The following is a 19,222-nucleotide window of genomic DNA, read 5'->3' as shown; positions in this document are numbered from 1 at the left end:
GGATGAAATTTCTGACGGTAACAGCTGTTGGAAATTGGAATGGCTCCCTCAGAAGATGGTAGACCCTCATTCCTTGGAGGTTTTTAAGCAGAGGTTGGATGGTCATCTGTCTTGGGTGCTTTAGTTGAGATTCCTGCATTGCAGAGAGTTGGACTAGATGACCCTTGACATCCTTTCCAGCTCTATGATTCTATAAATCTGTGATCTGTGACCTTCGTGCAAACACGCTGCTATCACTTTTACTCTGCGTTTCTCCCCCCAACTCTCTACTTTATATATATATATATATATATATATATATATATATATATATATATATATGCATATTTAATGTCTTGTGAGCCCATGCTAGAGCCCGTTATGCTAGACTGCTTGATGCATTTTATTTAAGAAGTAAAATCCCTGTGCAGATATTTAGGAAACGCTCTGCGCAAAATTAATCACATAAACTTATATGTTCTTGGTTCAAGGGTGGATAGGTCTGCCGGTGAAATATTTGGCCAGTCAAATGTGCACCCCACGGTCGATGCTGGCGAAAGAGAGAGAGAGAGACGGGCGTCTGCATCCAGAGTTGTCTGGTGGTTGATTTACGGTGTACCTTTCCTGCATTGAAGCTGGCAGCCTGGAGGGCTTTTGCTTTAAATTATTAAAAAATATTTATAGCCTGCCATTTTGTGCAAGTGCATCTCCCAAGGCGGCTTGCCAGGAGCCCAGCAGATAATGAAATAATAAAAGATGTAGTAAATGAATGTGGCGATAAGGTGGGGGGAGAGAGAGTGCAAACGGTACCAGCAACAGCAAGCAAGAATTCCTAATGCAGCAGTTCGGAGGGCCTCAGTTATCCTTTGGAATCAAATCACACTAGTAGACTGGTGGAAGGAAAGCCACAAGAAGGAGCAGTCTAGGCTTCCCTTGGGGTGATTTCATAGGGAAAAGGGGCCCGCCCCAGGTATTCTGCTTCTCCCTTTTCATATTTCAGTGAAGGAAACAGAGGTCAAACTTAATAAATAAACATGAAGGTAAGTTGGTTGATTCTATTCCTACATCCATAGCTTGGTGGCATCTCCAGGCAGGGCCAGGGAAAGACCCCCTGCCTGAAAGCAGCTGCCAGTCAGTGAACACAGTACTGAGCTAGATGGGCTCCAATGTTCTGATTCTGTTTATGCAGCTTTCTATGTTCCTATTTATTCAGAACTGATGATGAGGACTAGAATCTTGCTTTGTTTTTAGCTGAAGGGCTGTTGTTCAGCAGAGCGCATCTGCCTTGCATTGAGAAGGTCCAAAGGTTCAGTCCCTGGCATCTCTGGGTAGGGCTGGAAGAGCAGCTGCCAGTCAGTGTAGGCAGCACTGAGCTAAATGAGCCCAGTGGTCTGACTTGGCAGCTTCCTTTGTTCATAACTGGCAGGCATATTCTGGAAAATGCCTGCTCTTGCCAGTTTAAGCTGAGACTGCCCATCTTCAGTGACATCCGGACATTCTCCCTTCCTGTTGACTTCTTTCAGCGTTGTAAAAATAGTCTGCTAGGCACTGTGAGAGGTGTTTGCATGTAAGAGAACACCTACTCTGGTTTCTCAAACTCTGTGCTTCCCTTGCTCAGCGCCACTGGGCACATTGCAAGGGCAAGCAATAAAATTAGAGGAAAAGGCTGGGAAAGAGAAATGGAAGGAGCCCAGTATAAGATGATGCTGGGGACAGGAGGGGAAAGTGTCTGTCAAGGTGACTTTTTTGAATTGAAGGAAGTTCTCTGTGTGGCAGGTAAAGGGAGCATTTGCCTCTCCTCAAATAGGATATTGCAAGAGTTGGAAAAGGTTCAGAAAAGGGCAACCAAAATAGTGGAGATGGGGTGACTGTAGGGAAAGCTTCCAGCATTTGGGACATTACTTTAGATAAAAGGCAACAACGAAACAACATGATAGAAGCTCATAAAATGATGTGTGGCATGGGGAAAATGGAAAGAAAGCCCCCCCCCCTCTGATAAATGCTAGAACTTGTAGACACCTAATGAATCTGAATGTTGGAAGGTTCAGGACTGATAAAAGAAAGGGCTTGTTCACACAGCACCATAGTTAAACTGTGGAACTCCCTCCCTCAGTAGGCAGGGATGGCCACCAACATGGCTGGCCTTAGACGGGGATTTAACAGAGGGCTTTCAATGGCTACCAGCCACATGCTATGCTCTGCCTCAAATTTGGAGTCTGCAATGCTTCTGAAAATCAGCTGCTGGGAAACGCAGGAGGAGGGGAGCTTGCTCTTGTGGTTGAATCCTGCATGTGAGTTTCCCACAAGCATCTGTGAGAACAGAATGCTGGACTAGATTGGCCATCGGCCTTTTCCTTTTCTTATATTCTTAAAACTCTTTTCTCCAGCCACACTTGTCTGCGTGGTCTTCAGTGCTCCAAAAAGCCCAAAGAGAGGGGACAGTGGGAGGAGCCAATTTCCTGTGCCATTTAGAAAAGCCTCTGTTCCTGGTTCCCTGGAGACAATCAGCACTTGCCATAGGTGAGCATGCAAGTGGGTCTTGGACGAGCCCACTAGGACCTGTTTAATCAGGACAATGCAAGCCGCCTGTCTGCAGGAGGTATTTAGATGCATACTTCTTGCAACACTGAAATTAGAACAAGTAGGAGCGACTTCTGCAGGGGAACATAAGTCATTAAAAAAAACCCAACCTTTGAAATGGCAGGCATGTTCTTTAGCTATCACCTCCTCACCTTGCGCTTTTTTAAGCATACCAAATGAATCACAATCCATTATGTTCCCAAAATAAGAGGCTAAAGGCAATTGGGCTGGTAGCTTTGAGTCATAAATGGACTCTGTGATTTTCTCTCTCACCCACCCCCCTCTGGCCTGCTGCTGTCTCTTTTCCTTTATGCTTAAAAGTTTGGAAGAAGAGGGTAGGTAGAGAGAGAAAACCCATCCCCCTTCAGTCAGTTCACCACTAATTGGGAGGCTAGGTGGGAATGGAAAAAAGAAACGACAGAAAAATGCAGAATAACCGCACGGTATACTGTTCCACTCTTCTCCCCATAACCCTCTATATTTAATCCAGTTCTCTCTTTCTCTCTTGCTTTAGAATACATGTTTTTCTCCTAACATTTTAACTGATTAGCTAAAAACAATGAATAAAAACATAGTTTCTCGCTCCAGAATTTTTCTTCAGTGCCAGCACTGCAAATCAAAGCACCTGATTACAACAATTTTTTACTTACTACCTGTGCTTCACCCTAGCATCTCAGGAGTGGGTCACAACAATTTAAAATATAGCATTAAAAAACGGTTTAAAACAAATGGCCATTTATTTATTTATTTGTCAATCTACACTTTGGAACTCCCTGCCTGTTGATTTCAGGCAGGTGCCTTGGAATCAAGCAGTGCATACATTTTATGAAATAAATAAAACTATTTTATTCATTTTGTAAGACTTATACACTGCTGGATTACTTTGGAAAAAAATACAAAACCCCCCAAAGCATTTGTTGCTCCACCCACTTTTACTGTTGGCCCCGCCCACCGTTGGCTTGTGACCCTCAGAAACTTAGACTAGGAGGGGATGTGACCCTTGGGTTGAAAAAAAACCCCTCTGTCTCTGATGCAGAGAGGCCTCTTTTTTGTCTCTGAAAATAATGACAAATGAAAATATATCTCTCTTTGCGCAGTGCCGGGCAAGATCCGTGCGGTGTAAATTATCCCCTTTTCACAGTTGTTCTGCAGGAGAGTTCTTGACTGCTTTGTAAGCAAATTGCATGGCGGTTCCTGTTAGGCTGGTGCCCCCTTTGCCCTCGGCAAGGTCAGGGGAACAACAGGAAGCCACACTCCTCATGCCCTCAAGCCAAGTGTGACAGCTGTACCATCTGCGATTGATTGCTGTTCCTGGCTGTGCCGATAAGAAGAGCCATGTCCTGGGTGGGGAAGATCTCTCCCTAGCCTTTCCAGTCAACCAGCGCCGTGGCTCTGTGCTCCCTCGTCATAATGCTCATTGACTAACCTGCGAGGATGTGTCATGGGAACCATGTTGCTCCTTATGATTGAGTGTGGCTCTGTCCCATTATGACCGCAGCACGACTTACCGGAATGAGTCTTAGCTGCTGCTGGTGTGGGGTCTGTTGTCTTCTTTTGACAGATCGAAGTGAACTCAGACAGCTTTAAGAGAGGATCGGACAAATTCATGAAGGATAAGGCTGGGTCCGGCTGCAAGCTGTGATGGATGTGTGCTACCTTCACTGCCAGAGGCACTTAGGTCCTGCTTGTGAGCTCCCCATAATAGGCATCTGCTTGGCCCCTCTGAGAACAGGATGCTGGACTTGATGGGTCTGTGGACTGATCCAGCAGTGCTCTCACATCCTACATCCAGAGGCCGTTAAACCTCTGCATACCAGTTTCTGGGAATAAGAACGGGGGAGTGCTGGCATGTTCAGGTTCAGCTTGTGAGCTTCCCTAGGTGCCTGTGGAAAACGCTGAAGCAGAACCTGAGCACAGGAGCCCTCTATCCTCCTCCGGTTTCCAGCAGCTGGTATTCAGAAGCGTTACTGCAGAGCATAGCTACCATGGCTAGTAGCTGTTGATAGAATTCTCCATGAATTTGTCCAGTGCTCTTCTAAAGCCTTCCTAGTTGCTGGTCCTCACTGCCTCCTGCTGGAGTGAGTTCCATAGGTCAACTATGCACCGCATGAGGGAACCCTTTCCTTTTATCTGTCCTGGACCTTCTAACACTCACTTTCTTAGGATGTTTGTGACTCCCATTGTTAACGAGAGGAAGGGGGAGAGAGAGAAAGAGGGGGGACATTTTTTTGTCCAGTGTCTCTATGGCATGCATTGTTTTATAGACTATCAAATCGTCTCTTGCTTGCCTTTTCTCTAAAGTAAAAAGTCTCAAACTCTGCAGCGTTTACTCATAGGAGAGTTGCTCCATCCTTATGACCATTTTGGTTTGTCCCCAGTGAACATAAAATGCAGGACCAGTCAGTGTCCTCATTCGAGGGACTTTGTTCTGCGTGGCAAAGAGAGTCTGTCCTCCTCAAAGCAATGCCAGTTTCTCAACCTTCACTCTCTCCTTCAGGTTGCAGCAGAGGCTTCTCTGTTTCCACTCCCCCCCCCCTTAAGTTGATGGCGCTGCAGCTAGCCTTGTTTTCCATCACCGCACTCTGTGGACTCCTCTCTCACATGTCCCGCCCCCCAACACCTTGTCCTTGAAACCAGCATGGCTTTGGGTCTCTGGCAAGGCGGAAGCCAGCAAATGCTAACTTGGCAGGTGGAAAGAGAATTTTGGCTTATTTATAGCCCAGGCTTTCAACCTCCCTGCATCTTGGCCTTCTGAATAGGTTCTGGCCTGAGAGATTGTGTGTGTGTGCGTGCATGTGGTCCAGTGCAGAGGTAGTGAATCTTCTTAAACCTGATTGCCACTCATGTGCAGAGGAGGGTGACCCAGATGATAAGGGGCCTGGAAATCAAGTCTTATCAGGAGCAGTTGGGCATGTTTATCCTGGAGAAGACTGAATTGTAGGTGTGTTGTATCATTTTTTAAAAATGGTAAAGTGCAGGGTTTTCTACAGGGTCAATATGAGATTGTGCAGGAGGTGAAAAAGATCTAGGGGTCAAAAGGGCCATGGGTAGAAAAGAAGTTTACAAGGTATGGTATGAAAAAATTAATTAGGGACCATGAGCCTAAGAAGTCAAGGGCCTGGGCATGCACAGAGTATTATGATACCCTATTATTTTCACTTGTTCTACTTCCTTATATTTTGCATTTTCTAATTCCAGTGGTGACTGATGATTGATAAATGACTTGATTGATATTTCTTGACTTCATTTCACTTGCATTCCTCAGAATGTGGGTTGTGGATAGGGTTTGATAAAAACTTTTGTGTGTTCATCAAGAGCTCATGGAACTCAGAGGTTTGTGTTTTGAGTCTCTTGGAGACCTTTGGGTTAAACAACAATATTTGCATAAATGCTACATTTTTCTCCCTTTGCAGACAAGCTTTTGCCACCTTGCCCCTCCCGTCTTCAACCATCCATACTTTCTCCTTTTTCCACAGCTGCTATTAACCTAGCAAAGCTGAAGCTGTTCCGGCACTACTACGTCATGGTAAGGAGTTTGACATGAGCAGCTGTGAGTGGGGAGTCCTCATTGCTGGTCCCACACTTTGGCACCGTCTGACTAACCCTCCTCCACTGCTTCTGAACTGCTCTTGCTTGCTCATTGGGGCCAGGAGTAAGCAGCTGCATAGCCTCTTTCAATAGATGCCATGCTTTGGAGATCTCACAAGTAACCTCCTGTTGAGATTTTAGGCACTCTTCCCTCTCTGCAGAGGCAGGGAACCTATTAGGATGGCCCACCCTCGGAGGCTGATGGATCCAGTGGGTTTCCAGATGGCCCTGGAGGATTTTCTGGCTGATATGACTGGCCCTCCCATCAAAGCCCCAACTGACACAATTGCCCCTGAGACCCTCTCCCACTATGTGGAGCCCACTGGGCTTCCTGGTATATCCCGGAGCATAGGGCGAGGAAACAAGCTAGGAGACAGCTGAAACACAAGTGTAGGAAAACTAGTTCAATGCAATTGAACACTTGTAAGGACTGTCTAGTGGCAGTTAAGGCAGCAAAGAAGGCATACTCTGCTGCCGTAATTGCATCTTCATTGTACTTTCTGGCAGAGCTTTTCTGGGTGGTGCTGGGGCCTCTTACTGTCTTGCCCAAAGAAGGTTGCAGAACTGGTGGTAGTTCGCTGTAACTTATTAGCAAAGCATTTTGTTGGTAAAATAGCTTGCATCTACTGGGATCTTGACTCTGAAGATGAATCTGAAGGAGTGTCCAGAGCACTGTCTAGTCCTGTTGTGTTGGATGAGTTTCAATTAGTAAGGCTGAGGGATGTGGACAAGATGCTTGAATCAGTCAGGTTGACCATTTGCACTCTTGTCCCTGCTAGATAAAAACTAGCAGGAAGGGGACAGTTGGCTGGGCCAGGCAGGTGTCTCCTTGCTAGAGGGGTTAATCCCTTTATGCTTGAAGGAGGCAGTGGTAAAACACTCCTTAACAAAGCCTCCCTGGATTTGGAAAATCTTGAGTAACTACTGGCCCGTTGCCAATCTCCCCTTCTTGGGTAAGGTTTTTGAGCGAATGGCAGTAGACCAGATCCAGGCAATCTTGGAGGAAACTGATATTTTAGATCAACTTCAGTCAGGGTTTAGGCCCAGTTTTGTCACAGAAACCACTTTAGTTGTCCTATAGGATGACCTCTGTCAGGAGAGAAACAGAGGAAATGTGTTGGTGTTAATTCTCTTCAACCTCTCAGCAGTTTTTTATATCATCGACCATGGTGGCACCACTTTGCAGTGGTTCTGGTCCTACTTGGATGGTCATTTCCTGAGAGTGATGCTTGAGGGATGCTGTTCAGCTCCATGGAGCCTTCATTATGGGGCTCCTTATCCCTCATGCTGTTTAACATCTACATCAAACCGCTGAGTGGGGTCATCTGGAGCTTTGGAATGTGTTATCATCATTATGATGATGACACATAGCTCTTCTTCTCCTTTACACCAGCAAGTGAGGCAGTGGATGTGCTGGATCATTGTCTTGCCTCAATAATGGGCTAGACGAGAGCCAGTAAACTGAAGCTCAATCCAGATAAGGCTGAGGCACTATTAGTGGGTAGTTCCCTAGACCAGATGGATGGGAGGTTGCCTGCTCTTGATGGAGTTACGCTTCCTGTGAAGGAGTGGTTACGTAGTTTGGGGGTACTCCAGGATCCATTGCTGTTGCTTGAGGCTCAGGTGCTGTCGGTGGCACAGAGTGCCTTCCATTAGCTTTGGCTGGGGGCCTAGCTGCACTTCTATCTGGACAGGAGTAGCCTAACTTCTGTCACCTATGCCTTGGTAACCTCTCGGTTAGATTATAGCAACGTGTTGTGTGTATGGCTGCCTCTGAAGACGGTTCGGAAACTTAAGCTAGTGTAGAATTCAGTTGCCAGGTTGCTCACTGGGGCAAGATGGTTTAAGTATATTACACCAATTCTGACACAACTGCACTGGCTGCGAATTAGTTTCCAAGCCTAATTCAAAGTGTTCGTTTTGACCTATAAAGCTTAAATGGCTTAGCATCGCAATACCTCAAGGGCAGCCTCTCCCCATATAAACCGACCATCATCCGAGGCCCTTCTTTCTGTGCCTCCTCCACGAGAGGTCCAGAGGCTAGAAACAGAAGAATGGGCCTTTTCTGCGGTGGCTTCCTCTTTGTGGAAGTCTTTCCCTAGGGAAGCTTGCCTGGTGCCTTCCTTATATACTGTATTTTTCCATGTATAAGACAATGTGTGTTGCTAAATTTGTTTAGTCAGAAATAGGGGGTTGTCTTATACATGGATGATGAATGCATGGGGTTGTTGTTTGTTTGTTATTGTTTTTTTTAAAAAAAAACACTACTTGCTTTCGTGAGGCTGCCATGAAGAAGCTGCCGGAACTGCCAATCTTTTCACTTACCACTTCCGCAATCTCACGAAAAAATGCTCAACAACTTTGGGTGATCTTGGGGGTTGCTACACTGGTGCCGGTACTTTGAATATTTGGTAACATATTAAAATTGTTCTGCTTGATGTTTAAAATAACGATTTCTTAATTTTGAGTTTAAAAGGGGGGGGGTCGTCTTATGCATTGGGGGGCGTCTTATACACAGAAAAATACGGTAACTTTGGGCACCAGGCAAAAATGTTTCTCTTTAACTAGTCCTTTTTCTGATTAACATTCCATGTCCTTTTAAATCTGTTTGAGGAAGGGGTATTATTGGTTTGTTGTATTTTTGTTTTATTACGTATTTTGTGTTTTCATTTTATATTTTTATGTTGTGAATTGCCCTGTGGCATTCAGATGAAGAACAGTATACAAATTTAATAAATAATAATGCTAAATCTTCACTGACCTGGTGGCTTCAGATGTTGTTGGGCCACTGCTCCCATCATCCCTGATCATTGGCTGTGCTGACTGGGGAGTAATTGGAGTTGGGAGTCCATCCACATTGCAGGGGATTGCATTAGATGACCCTTTGGGTCCCTTCCAGTGCTACAGTTCTGTGATTCTGTGAACATCCGCAAGGGACCAAGGGGAACTGCTTTGTAAAGAGCCCCGGTTCCATATTGTCTGTGCTGATAGGCAGCAGATCTCCAGGGTCTCAGGCAGGGAACCTCTCCCACTCCTACCTGGAAATGCCCATGTGGATTGGACCTGGGACCTTCTGTGTGCAAATCATGTGCTGTTAGAATTTCCAGTGTTCAGAGCATGGCTTGTGTCTCTTGCCAGAGGGTAGACTTCAGTTGCTGCAGTCACACACACTGAGATGCTTATACAGTAAGAAAACAGCAAAGTTGTTTATTATAGGAAGCTTGTCACTTGGTTGGAAATGGTTTCAAGTTCTAAGCTAACTCACTAATCTAGAGAAGACAAAGACAGCCATGCTGTATCCTTTGTTCTCACAGAATAGATCAAAGATGACCTCTTGAGAGAGAGAAGTAGAAGGAGGAAATTGCAAACAGGATGCAGCCTAGGATGTATCAGTCTAACATTAAAGAGATAGGAAGGTTAGCACCATAGGTCAAAGGTACAGGGACAGTCTGGGAATCTGGGAGTCTGTTGCTCTGTTTTAACCCTGTGCAAAACCCTCTCAGCAAGCTCAGTGGCACCCAAACTTCCGTTGTGTGTGCTCTGCTACTGAGCTACCAGTGAAGGACAGACTGCCCTGAGAGACCTGGAGAATGGACTGTTAGATTGGTCCTACCCTGGTAAGTGCCTGGATGGAAAGTCTGCTTGGATGCCGCCACCCCTGCCCCTCCACCCACCATAAGCCACATTGAGTTTTCTGAAACGAGGTGGTTTCAGTTATAACTGTTGCCAAATGCCTTGCCTCTCTGGCAGGAGAAGAAGAATATGCTTGTTGGGCAGTCCCTGCGTGAGGTAATTATCTTCCCGAGAAGGCACCAGCCCATTGAAACATAAATGGGATCCATCAAAATTAGTAACAGGTTGATTCGCTGTGACTCAAATGATTAGATGGAAATCAAGCGCTGCCATTCCTCCAATTCCACCTTTGTGAGAGGCATTCCCAGCCGACTTGCAGATGCATACAAAGCCCATCCATTGCACACTGAAATTGCATGGTTTCCCCCTAAAGAATCCTGGGAGCTGTAGTTTGTCAAGGGAATTCTGAATTTGAGCTATGTGATGGGGAAACTACCGCTCCCAGTATTCTTTGAGGGAAAGCCATTTGTTTATTTGTGTATTGCATTTATATCCCACCCTTATTTCCAAGGAGCTCAGGGTAGCATACATGGTTCTCCCCCTCATCATTTTATCCCCACAACAGCCCTGTGAAGTAGGTTATAGGCTGGGAAGCAAGTTCATATGCAGTGAGCTTCATGAATCTGAGTGGGGATTTGATTCCTGGTCTCCCAGATCCTAGCCCAAGACTCTGATCATTGCACCACACTGATTTTCATGGGCTTTAAATGTGTGTTGGGTGTGCTTTCTATGTACGCTGTGGCTCTGCCCCAAATCCCTGGCGAGATTTTGATTTATTGGTGGGGCGTGAGTCTCTCAAGGGCTGTGTCTCCGTCGTTCTGACTGCTAACTCTGATCTTCTCCCTCTGCTCACAGATTGTGTGCTACATTTACTTCACGCGGATCATTGCTATTCTCATCAAGATCGCCGTTCCATTCCAGTGGAAGTGGCTGTACCAGGTATCCCACCCCCCACTCCAGCATGCTTCTTTCAAAGCTGTAACATAACATAAATCTATAATGGAAACCTATTCTTAAGCTTTGGCACTGGTAGCCAATATTTCAAGCCTGATGCCACCCCCCTTCTGAAATGTTGGTTCCCCCGCCCACTCTTTCCCCAGTTTTTTTTCCTTCCTGCAGGTTATTATACGCTAGGACTGAAAAGTAATTGCTTTATTGATCTCAGAACACACACATTCAAGAAATGCCCTTCAGACATTAATTGAGAACACAGAAAGGGTCAGGGAGAGATTATGGGGAAAGGGGGTGGGAACATCAGCAAGAAAAGCAAGCCCTAAATTGGAAAAAAATATAAATGAAAACTACCCATAAACCAATAGAGATAATAATAATAAAAATACTTAAGGGTAACAGCCTCATACTTGGAAAGTCTAAGAAACAAAAAAGAGAATCATTTTAGTTTTGAAATTGGTTTGTCCACCATCTCGATTAAAAATGGTGTCTAATTTTATCAGGACATAGATGAAAACCTTCTCGTTGGTCTTGGGAACCATCATGTAAAATTTGCTTGCAGAATCTTAAGAGGTGTCCAAATGCATAGCAAACAGGCAGGCAACTTTCCAAAACATATAGTAGATATACAAATCACATTACGATTGGAGCATAAATTTTTAATGGACAGCGTCTGATAAAGCTGTGTCAGAGCATCCAATTCACTGCTGACGATGGCAACACTTGCAAAATGTACGAAGGCATGATGGAAAGCCTTTGAACCAACAGTCAGGAAAAACTGCACCTTTGGAAACCTTGCCAGGAGAGATCATCACAGACCACAGCAAGCAGATGAAGCGATGAGCAGAGCACTATCTAGAACTGTACTGATGGGGAAATGTGGCTGCTCACACAGCAATCGACGGCATCCAGACCCTGCCTGTCTTGGAAGAGCTGGACGTCTCTCCCTCCCTTGATGAGCTGAAGAACACCATCAACTCTCAGGCATGCGGTAAAGCCCCAGGACAGGAAGGATTCCCAACAGAAGTGCTGAAAGCCAGCCTCAATTCCTCCCTCGTGACACCTCCACGGCCTCCTCTTCCAATGTTGGGGGCAAGGATCCATGCTACAAATCATACACAACTCCAGCATTGTGACCCTTTACAAAAACTAAAGTGACTGCCGTGACTGCAACAACTACCGTGGGAGCTCCTTGCTTTGTCCTGTGGGAAAAGCCTTGTAGTTAGTTCTCAACAGATTACAGTCACTCACTGACAGGGTCTGTCCTGGGTCATTATGCAGCTTTAGAGCTCAGAGGTCAGCAGCTGACACGATTTTCTCACTGTGTCAGCTGCAGGAGAAAAGAGCAGAGAGGCCTGTTCTGCATTGCCTTCATAGACCTGATGGAGGCCTTTGACCTCATCAACCAAAAAGGACTCTTCACACTGTTCCACAAGTTAGAATGCCCACCTTAGCTCCACAAGATGATTGTGTCCTTCTACAAGATCATGTGTGGCACTGTCCAGTATGATGGCTTATTCTTGGACACCTTACCTATAAAGAGCTTTATGGAAGTGAGTTTTGGTAAGCTTACAACCGCCAGGAGCAATGCCTTGATGCCCCATTGCCTTCCACAAATGCTGCATCAGGAAGATTTTAGGCATCACATGGCAGGACAGTCTCAAACAAAGATGTGCTCTCCCAAGCCCACATTCCCAACATGCTCACACCCCTTTCTCAGTGACGTCTATGCTGGCTTGGTCATGCCCACAGAATGGAAGATGGCAGGATCCCCAAGGACATGTTCTATTCAGGACAGACCCACTGAAACTAACCAGCTTTTCATACCTGTGCTAGGCTAGACGGAACAATGGTTTCACTTGGATTAGAGTTGCTTTATATGTAAGCACATGTGATCGTAACTTCAGCAGTAGCTGACTCCATGAACTAAGACCCCATTTGGGTGGGAGTCCTGTTGCCTAGCAATCTTTTCCAAGTGCCCCTCTCTTCTTTGTTGCAGCTGCTGGATGAAATGGCCACCTTGGTGTTCTTCGTCCTCACCGGGTACAAGTTCCGGCCTGCCTCTGACAACCCCTACTTGCAGCTCTCTCAGGACGATGATGATGTCTTGGACATGGAAGCTGTGTAAGGGACCTGTTTCCTTGTAATAATTTATATTAAGATTTTAAGTATTGCTTTATACAGTACAGGTTTTTTTTAAGGGGGGAAACAGATAAATTAGGACTCTGCAATTTGTCTCTTGATTTTGGTGCATTCTGATTACAACAGATATTATGTGACTCTCGCTGCTGTTGGGTGCGTCTGGAAGAATCAATGTTAGACATTGATTCAATCTCAACATTTCTGTTTAATACAGTCCCAACTCTCTCTCTTTCCAAAATTCAAACCCTTCAGTATGAAATGTTCTCTGGAGCAGTGGCAGAAATGGCAGGAAAGGGGGCATCCCTTAATGTCACGTATGATCCCTCCCTCCCCACCACTTCAACAATTAATATATACCGCATTTTTCGCTCTATTATACGCACCCGACCATAACACGCACGTAGTTTTTAGAGGAGGAAAATCCGTAGGCATGCCACCTATAGGCATTCCCTCCATAACATGCACAGACATTTCCCCTTACTTTTTAGAAGGAAAAAAGTGAGTGTTATGGTGCAAAAAATACGGTAATTTGAAACCCAAAGGGTACTTTTGTAGTGCTGGACTTCTACTAGAAAGGAAGACCAATAAATAGGGAGCAGTTACAATTGGTATATTATGATCCAAATCTTAGCTGACTCCATCTGGGACAAACTTTACATGATCCCTCATTCAGACCCAGGTATTTTTTTTGTTTTGTTTTTTTTGTTTTTAAAGATTTTTATTAAAGTTTTCAAAATATTACAAAAAGAAAAAAAAAAGAAAAAGAAAAAATACAAAGTAAAAACAGTTAAAAACAATTCAATCTTTCCGTGTATTATCTTTCATTTGCTTGTTCCCCAGACCTCCTCACACCTCCCTTTTTTGTATACAGTTCAATTAGTTGGTTCAGCAAATCCTTTCCCTCTTTGTTTTTATCCTAATCTTTAATCTTGATATATTATAACTTTAGATTATCACCTATTAACAATCCATTTTTACACATCTTTATAACATTACTGCTGAAAACCACTTAACTTCAATCCAACATCATTCTAACATTCATTAATTTTGCAGTATTTCTGTAAATAGTCTTTAAATTTCTTCCAATCTTCTTCCACCGACTCTTCCCCCTGGTCTCGGATTCTGCCGGTCATCTCCGCCAGTTCCATATAGTCCATCACCTTCATCTGCCATTCTTCCAGGGTGGGTAGATCTTGTGTCTTCCAATACTTTGCGATAAGTATTCTTGCTGCTGTTGTGGCATACATAAAGAAAGTTCTATCCTTCTTTGGCACCAATTGGCCGACCATGCCCAGGAGAAAGGCCTCTGGTTTCTTCAGAAAGGTATATTTAAATACCTTTTTCATTTCATTATATATCATCTCCCAGAAAGCCTTAATCCTTGGGCACGTCCACCAAAGGTGAAAGAATGTACCTTCAGTTTCCTTACATTTCCAACATTTATTATCGGGCAAATGATAGATTTTTGCAAGCTTGACTGGTGTCATGTACCACCTGTATATCATTTTCATAATATTCTCTCTTAAGGCATTATATGCCGTAAACTTCATACCTGTGGTCCATAACTGTTCCCAGTCAGCCAACATAATATTATGTCCAACATCTTGTGCCCATCAAACCCAGGTGATTTTGAATGTTGGTCCACCTGGGAAAGGATTTGCAGCAGCAATGTGTGAAGCATTGCTACAATCTACTTTAGGCAATCCAAAGAGTATTTTGCATATTGGGATTCCTGCCCATCTCCTGTGGAGTCAGCCTGGCCTACATGGAGCAGCAAGGTGGGGAATTGGGTGAGAGGTGTGTTGAATCAGAAGCTCCTAACAAGGTGGGTGGTCCCACGATCTGCTCTATCCTGTTAGGTCAGGAGTGGGGAACTCGTGGCGCTCCAGATGTGGTTAAATCTCCTCTCATCCCCAGTCAGTGGAGCCTATGTCAAGGGATGATAGGAACTTGGAACAAGACCTAGGTCACAGGTTCTCATACCCACGTTAGATGTTTTGGGTGGCTCTTGTTCTTGACTCATGTTGCCCAAGATATATGGTTCCAGATCCATTATCTAGCTATCTTTTAGTGTGGCAGACCCCACACTTTGGAACTCCCTGCCTATTGATATCTGGCAGCTGCCTTCACTTTATTCTTTTTGGCATCTCTAAAAGCAAGCCTATCCTGACATGTAGAACCTTGATATGTGTTTTAATCTGCTTTATAGCTTCACATTGATTTCATTTTTCTTTAAATGTTTTAAATAGTTGTTTTTGTTTGCTTATCATTTCATTGCTTTATACCTTTCATAAACCACTTCAGTGCTTTATTACAATCAGGTGGTTACATAAATCATATGAGATATCTAAAATAAATTGGCAGGCCTGCGGGTGAGACAGGAGGCTGAATTTGATGGATGGGTGGAGCCACCCACCTGTCAAATCACCTGGCATCTCAATGGCTCTCTTTAGCATTTCAAAGGGACTAGCCTACAGTGTGAAAACAAAATTTGCATTCTTTGCTCTGCTTGCTTTTGGCTCTGGCCTTGTCCACCACTTGCATGTGGCCCTCCAAAAGTTGCCTTGAAGCAAATGTGGCTCTTGGGTTGAAAAAGGTGGGAGGTGGTGTTCCATGCTCCAGTTTCAGCCTTCCACTGACTCTTGTCCAGTGGCTAAAGTCTTACACCTTTACTCCCCAAAAGGATCTTGGGATGATTGTCCTGTGAAATGCTCTTGAGCTCTGCTCTGTGTCCCTGTCAGCAGGATCAAAGGTCTGTTTGCTGGCTTTTTGTCCCCTGACGAGAATGATTCTTCTAGACATCTGAATGCCGCAGATGTCTTGCAAAAGCTTTAAATCTAAACTTCCAGGACTGCTGACCTGTTAGAATTTTTCTTCCAAGGCTGCTGAGCCAGCTGCAAATAGAGTGTTAAAGCTTGGACATTTGTTGCTTGTGAAGGTGGTGGAAGCAAGGACTGAAATCCTCCAATGCAGCCCTCCCTGGTCATTGCACCAAAGATCATTGACATGTTCATCATCAGTATTATTACTAATTTATTGCTCACCATTCAACCTAAGGTCTCCAGGGAGTGTCTGTGTGGCAGGGGGTACAACACAACATTAGAAACAGTTGAAAGCAACTTATAACCACAAATATAAGGCGGGTCATGAAGCGTACACTTCAAGTGTCAAGAGGCCAGCGTCTTCAGCACCCTTTGGAAGCTATGCAGTGAAGATGCCAGACACACCTCTGTGGGGCCGGAGTTCTACCACTCAGGTGCCGCCACAGAGAAGGCCCTCTCCTTCATTTAATCCCTACAACAATCCTGTGAGGTTTGTTGTGAGTGGGGATTTGAAACCTTATCTCCCAGGTCTTAGACCAACACTCTAACCACTACAGCACACTGACTGGTTGCTGTCCAAAATATTGGGGTCAAATAGATTCCAGTTGGGACGTGGGTGGTGCTGTGGATTAAACCACAGAGCCTAGGACTTGCCGATCAGAAGGTTGGCAGTTCGAATCCCTGCGATGGGGTGAGCTCCCGTTGCTTGGTCCCAGCTCCTGCCCACCTAGCAGTTCAAAAGCATGTCAAAGTGCAAGTAGATAAATAGGTACCGCTCTGGCGGGAAGGTAACGGTGTTTCCGTGTACTGCTCTGGTTCGCCAGAAGCAGCTTCGTCATGCTGGCCACATGACCCGGAAGCTGTATGCCGGCTCCCCTGGCCTATAGAGCGAGATGAGCGCGCAACCCCAGAGTCGATCACGACTGGACCTAATGGTCAGAGTTCCCTTTACCTTTAGATTCCAGTTATTCATTTATTTTTCAGGATTGTGTATATGGTGTAATTCCATGTGGATGCAGTGTGGGGGAGGCACCTCCAACAATGTTTTACTCAGAGTAGACCCATTAAAATCAATGTACCTCAGTTAGTCATGGTCATTTGTTTCGGTGGGTTCACTCATGAGAAGGGGTGACATTGGATGCAACCCAGAATTCATTCAGGTGGTCTTTGCTCCTAAAGACCTGGCTAACTCTTGCCTGATCTTCTGTTTGCTGAAAGGAGCAGTGCCTTGACAGCAGTGGTTTTCAAAACAAATCCAAGGCTACTCCTGCCTGATGATGATGGATGATGATGAGTTCTTTGGGATTGCAACTCCCAGAGGTGTCACTGTGTTTAGCCCATTGCAACGGAAACCACAGAAGTTGTCTTGTGGAGTAATAGACTAATCCACAAGTACTGTGTGTGTGTGGGGGGGTGTTCTTGCAGAAGCTAACTGCGGTATGTGTAATTTTTGCGGAGAACCAAGAACATACAAATGAGAGTCAGCATGGTGTAGTGGTTAGAGTGGGACCTTAGGGTGAAGAGCCAATAATTAATAATAAAAATAGTGTAGTAAGCCTGCAACCTATGTGGGGGTTACGTTTCAGAGATGGCTGCTAAAGCCAAAATTGTGTATTGTCAAAACAGATTGGGTTCAATGGCAGGTGAGATTTCCCAGGTCTTTTTTTGCTGGATACCTGCCCCCTTTCCACCTCCTTTCTAATATATATGATATATTGTTTGTTTCTTAGACTGTACGCAGCTTTGAGATTTTTTTTTGGGGGGGGGGAAATGCTTTTAAATAAGTAAAGCAGCTTCGTTGAGTCTATTCCCAGCTGGGACAAAGGGGTGGGGAATGGGGTGCAGGCAATGCTTTTGCTTGTGGCACATGCGCCTGCGAGTCTTTTGTCGGCAACCCACAGATTGCCACATCTTTTTGATGTGCACTCTTTTCTTTTTTAACTAAATTATCTCTCTTGCACCCAGGAATGGGTTGTCGGGGGGGGACCTTCCCGCCATGCAGCCCTGGTTGGGGCAGCGCTGAAGTGTTGCCTTATCTCTGAGCAATTTTTTTCTGCTGTCCTCCTCCCCACAGGGTGACAACTTCGGGGGTCATGGAAGGTATGAAGAAAGTCAAGAAGGTGGTCAATGGCTCATCGTCGGAGCCCCAAGGCGAGAGGGAGAGTGCTGCATGATGGAGTCAATACTTTCACCACCACCTCCGTTTCTTCTTCTCTCCCTTCTGCGCCCCCCACCCCACCCCCAAAATTAGGACAAGGCAGCACTTTCAGATAAACTTTAATTTATTGATTTTCTGCTTCCCTCAACAGAAGGGGAGCGAGTTGAGTTTCCTGATATGGGAACTGGAGAACATAGGGCAGTGGGAAATGGCGGCCGGGGGTGGGTGGGGGCAAAATCCTGTGCAAAATTGAGAGAGAATCACAATCCTGCGTATTCATTTGTCCTGAGGATTTGTGGCTCTTCTAGAGCCTTGCAAGAAAGCTCTCCTGTTTTATGGTGATGGCAGATTTGTTTTAATTTTTTTAACCTTTTAACAGTTTTGCTAAAGTTTTTTAACGCTCCTCCTGCTTTCTTTCGGAAACTTGACTGTGAGAAAGAAAATAGAACCATTGGTTCTATTTGGCTCTTTGGGACACAACTTCCAAATGTGAAAAAACCTGGTGAAAGTTGTATATGTAAAAGTATATATGTAGTATCTATATTTTATATGATGCCTTCCGACATGCACCCCTCCCTGCAATGTGTACCCTTTTGTGTGTGCTGGGGAGATTTGACAAAATGGTTTTAAAGGTGTTGGGTGTGGCACAGGGGAGATCTTTTGGGGTTTACTTGTAAATGTTGTGCTGAGTTTAGGCATCTTTTTCTCTCCCCCTTTTTCATTTGAATGGGGAGCAAATAGGAATTCTGCCTCCAGATAGGAATAGGAATGTTTTCTTTCTTTTTTCTTCCTTTTTTGAGACCAAGGCTTCCTTACTATCCTCTTTAATGGTGTGGACCAAAAAGCTGGGTCCCATTTTAACTCTATGCAGTTCCCTCAAGGGGTTCCGAATATGTGCAATGGAGTGGGGGGATATTCACTGAATTATTATTGTTATTGTTATTATTATTATTATTTCTTCTCCCCCAAAGCAGGTGAGCAGAGAGAGAGTTTGTTCACCTGGCAGCTGGGGGGACCCCTGGGGTCTCCAGTCAGGAAGATAAGTTTGTATGAAGGGTTACAAAGAAAAGCTGCATCCTACCATTTAGATGTGCTGGCTTCTGGAAGAGCGGGATCAACGAGTGACCTGCTGTTGAATCAGGAGCCATGCGGTCCTAAGAGCCTTTCTTCTTGTTTATTGTGAATGAGGTCTCTTCAAACAGCAGCTGGCAAGCCCAGAAGTGTCAATACATGTCTTCTGTGCTCATCCAAAGTTGTGTTCTCTCCCAAAGTTTGCATGAAGGACACACAAAGCTATCTCAAAGAGAGGCAGGGTATCGTCTTCCCACAAGAACAACCCTATCAGCCTCAAGATGCCACTGGTGTTGAA

General features: G+C 45.0%; 1 protein-coding gene across 2 annotated transcripts in view; it reads left to right on the top strand.

Moving 5' to 3' along the window:
- The window catches only part of GPR107 (G protein-coupled receptor 107), a 49,040-nt gene extending 30,226 nt beyond the window's left edge, over positions 1–18,814 (top strand). The window contains exons 15-18 of one of the 2 annotated variants that reach the window (XM_053373165.1): positions 6,036–6,085; positions 10,636–10,719; positions 12,731–12,855; positions 17,770–18,814. In XM_053373165.1, coding sequence (XP_053229140.1) covers positions 6,036–6,085; positions 10,636–10,719; positions 12,731–12,855; positions 17,770–17,869 — 359 coding nt within the window. In that variant the 3' untranslated portion in view covers positions 17,870–18,814. Of the gene's footprint in view, positions 1–6,035; positions 6,086–10,635; positions 10,720–12,730; positions 12,856–17,769 lie in introns of those variants that run through there. The other variant, XM_053373166.1, reaches the window with a different exon arrangement.
- Positions 18,815–19,222: the final 408 nt, after the last annotated feature.

This window comes from Podarcis raffonei, chromosome Z, assembly GCF_027172205.1.
Source record: "Podarcis raffonei isolate rPodRaf1 chromosome Z, rPodRaf1.pri, whole genome shotgun sequence".
In the NCBI taxonomy this organism is placed as follows: Eukaryota; Metazoa; Chordata; class Lepidosauria; order Squamata; family Lacertidae; genus Podarcis; species Podarcis raffonei.
This window is presented reverse-complemented; position numbering and strand designations above follow the sequence as displayed.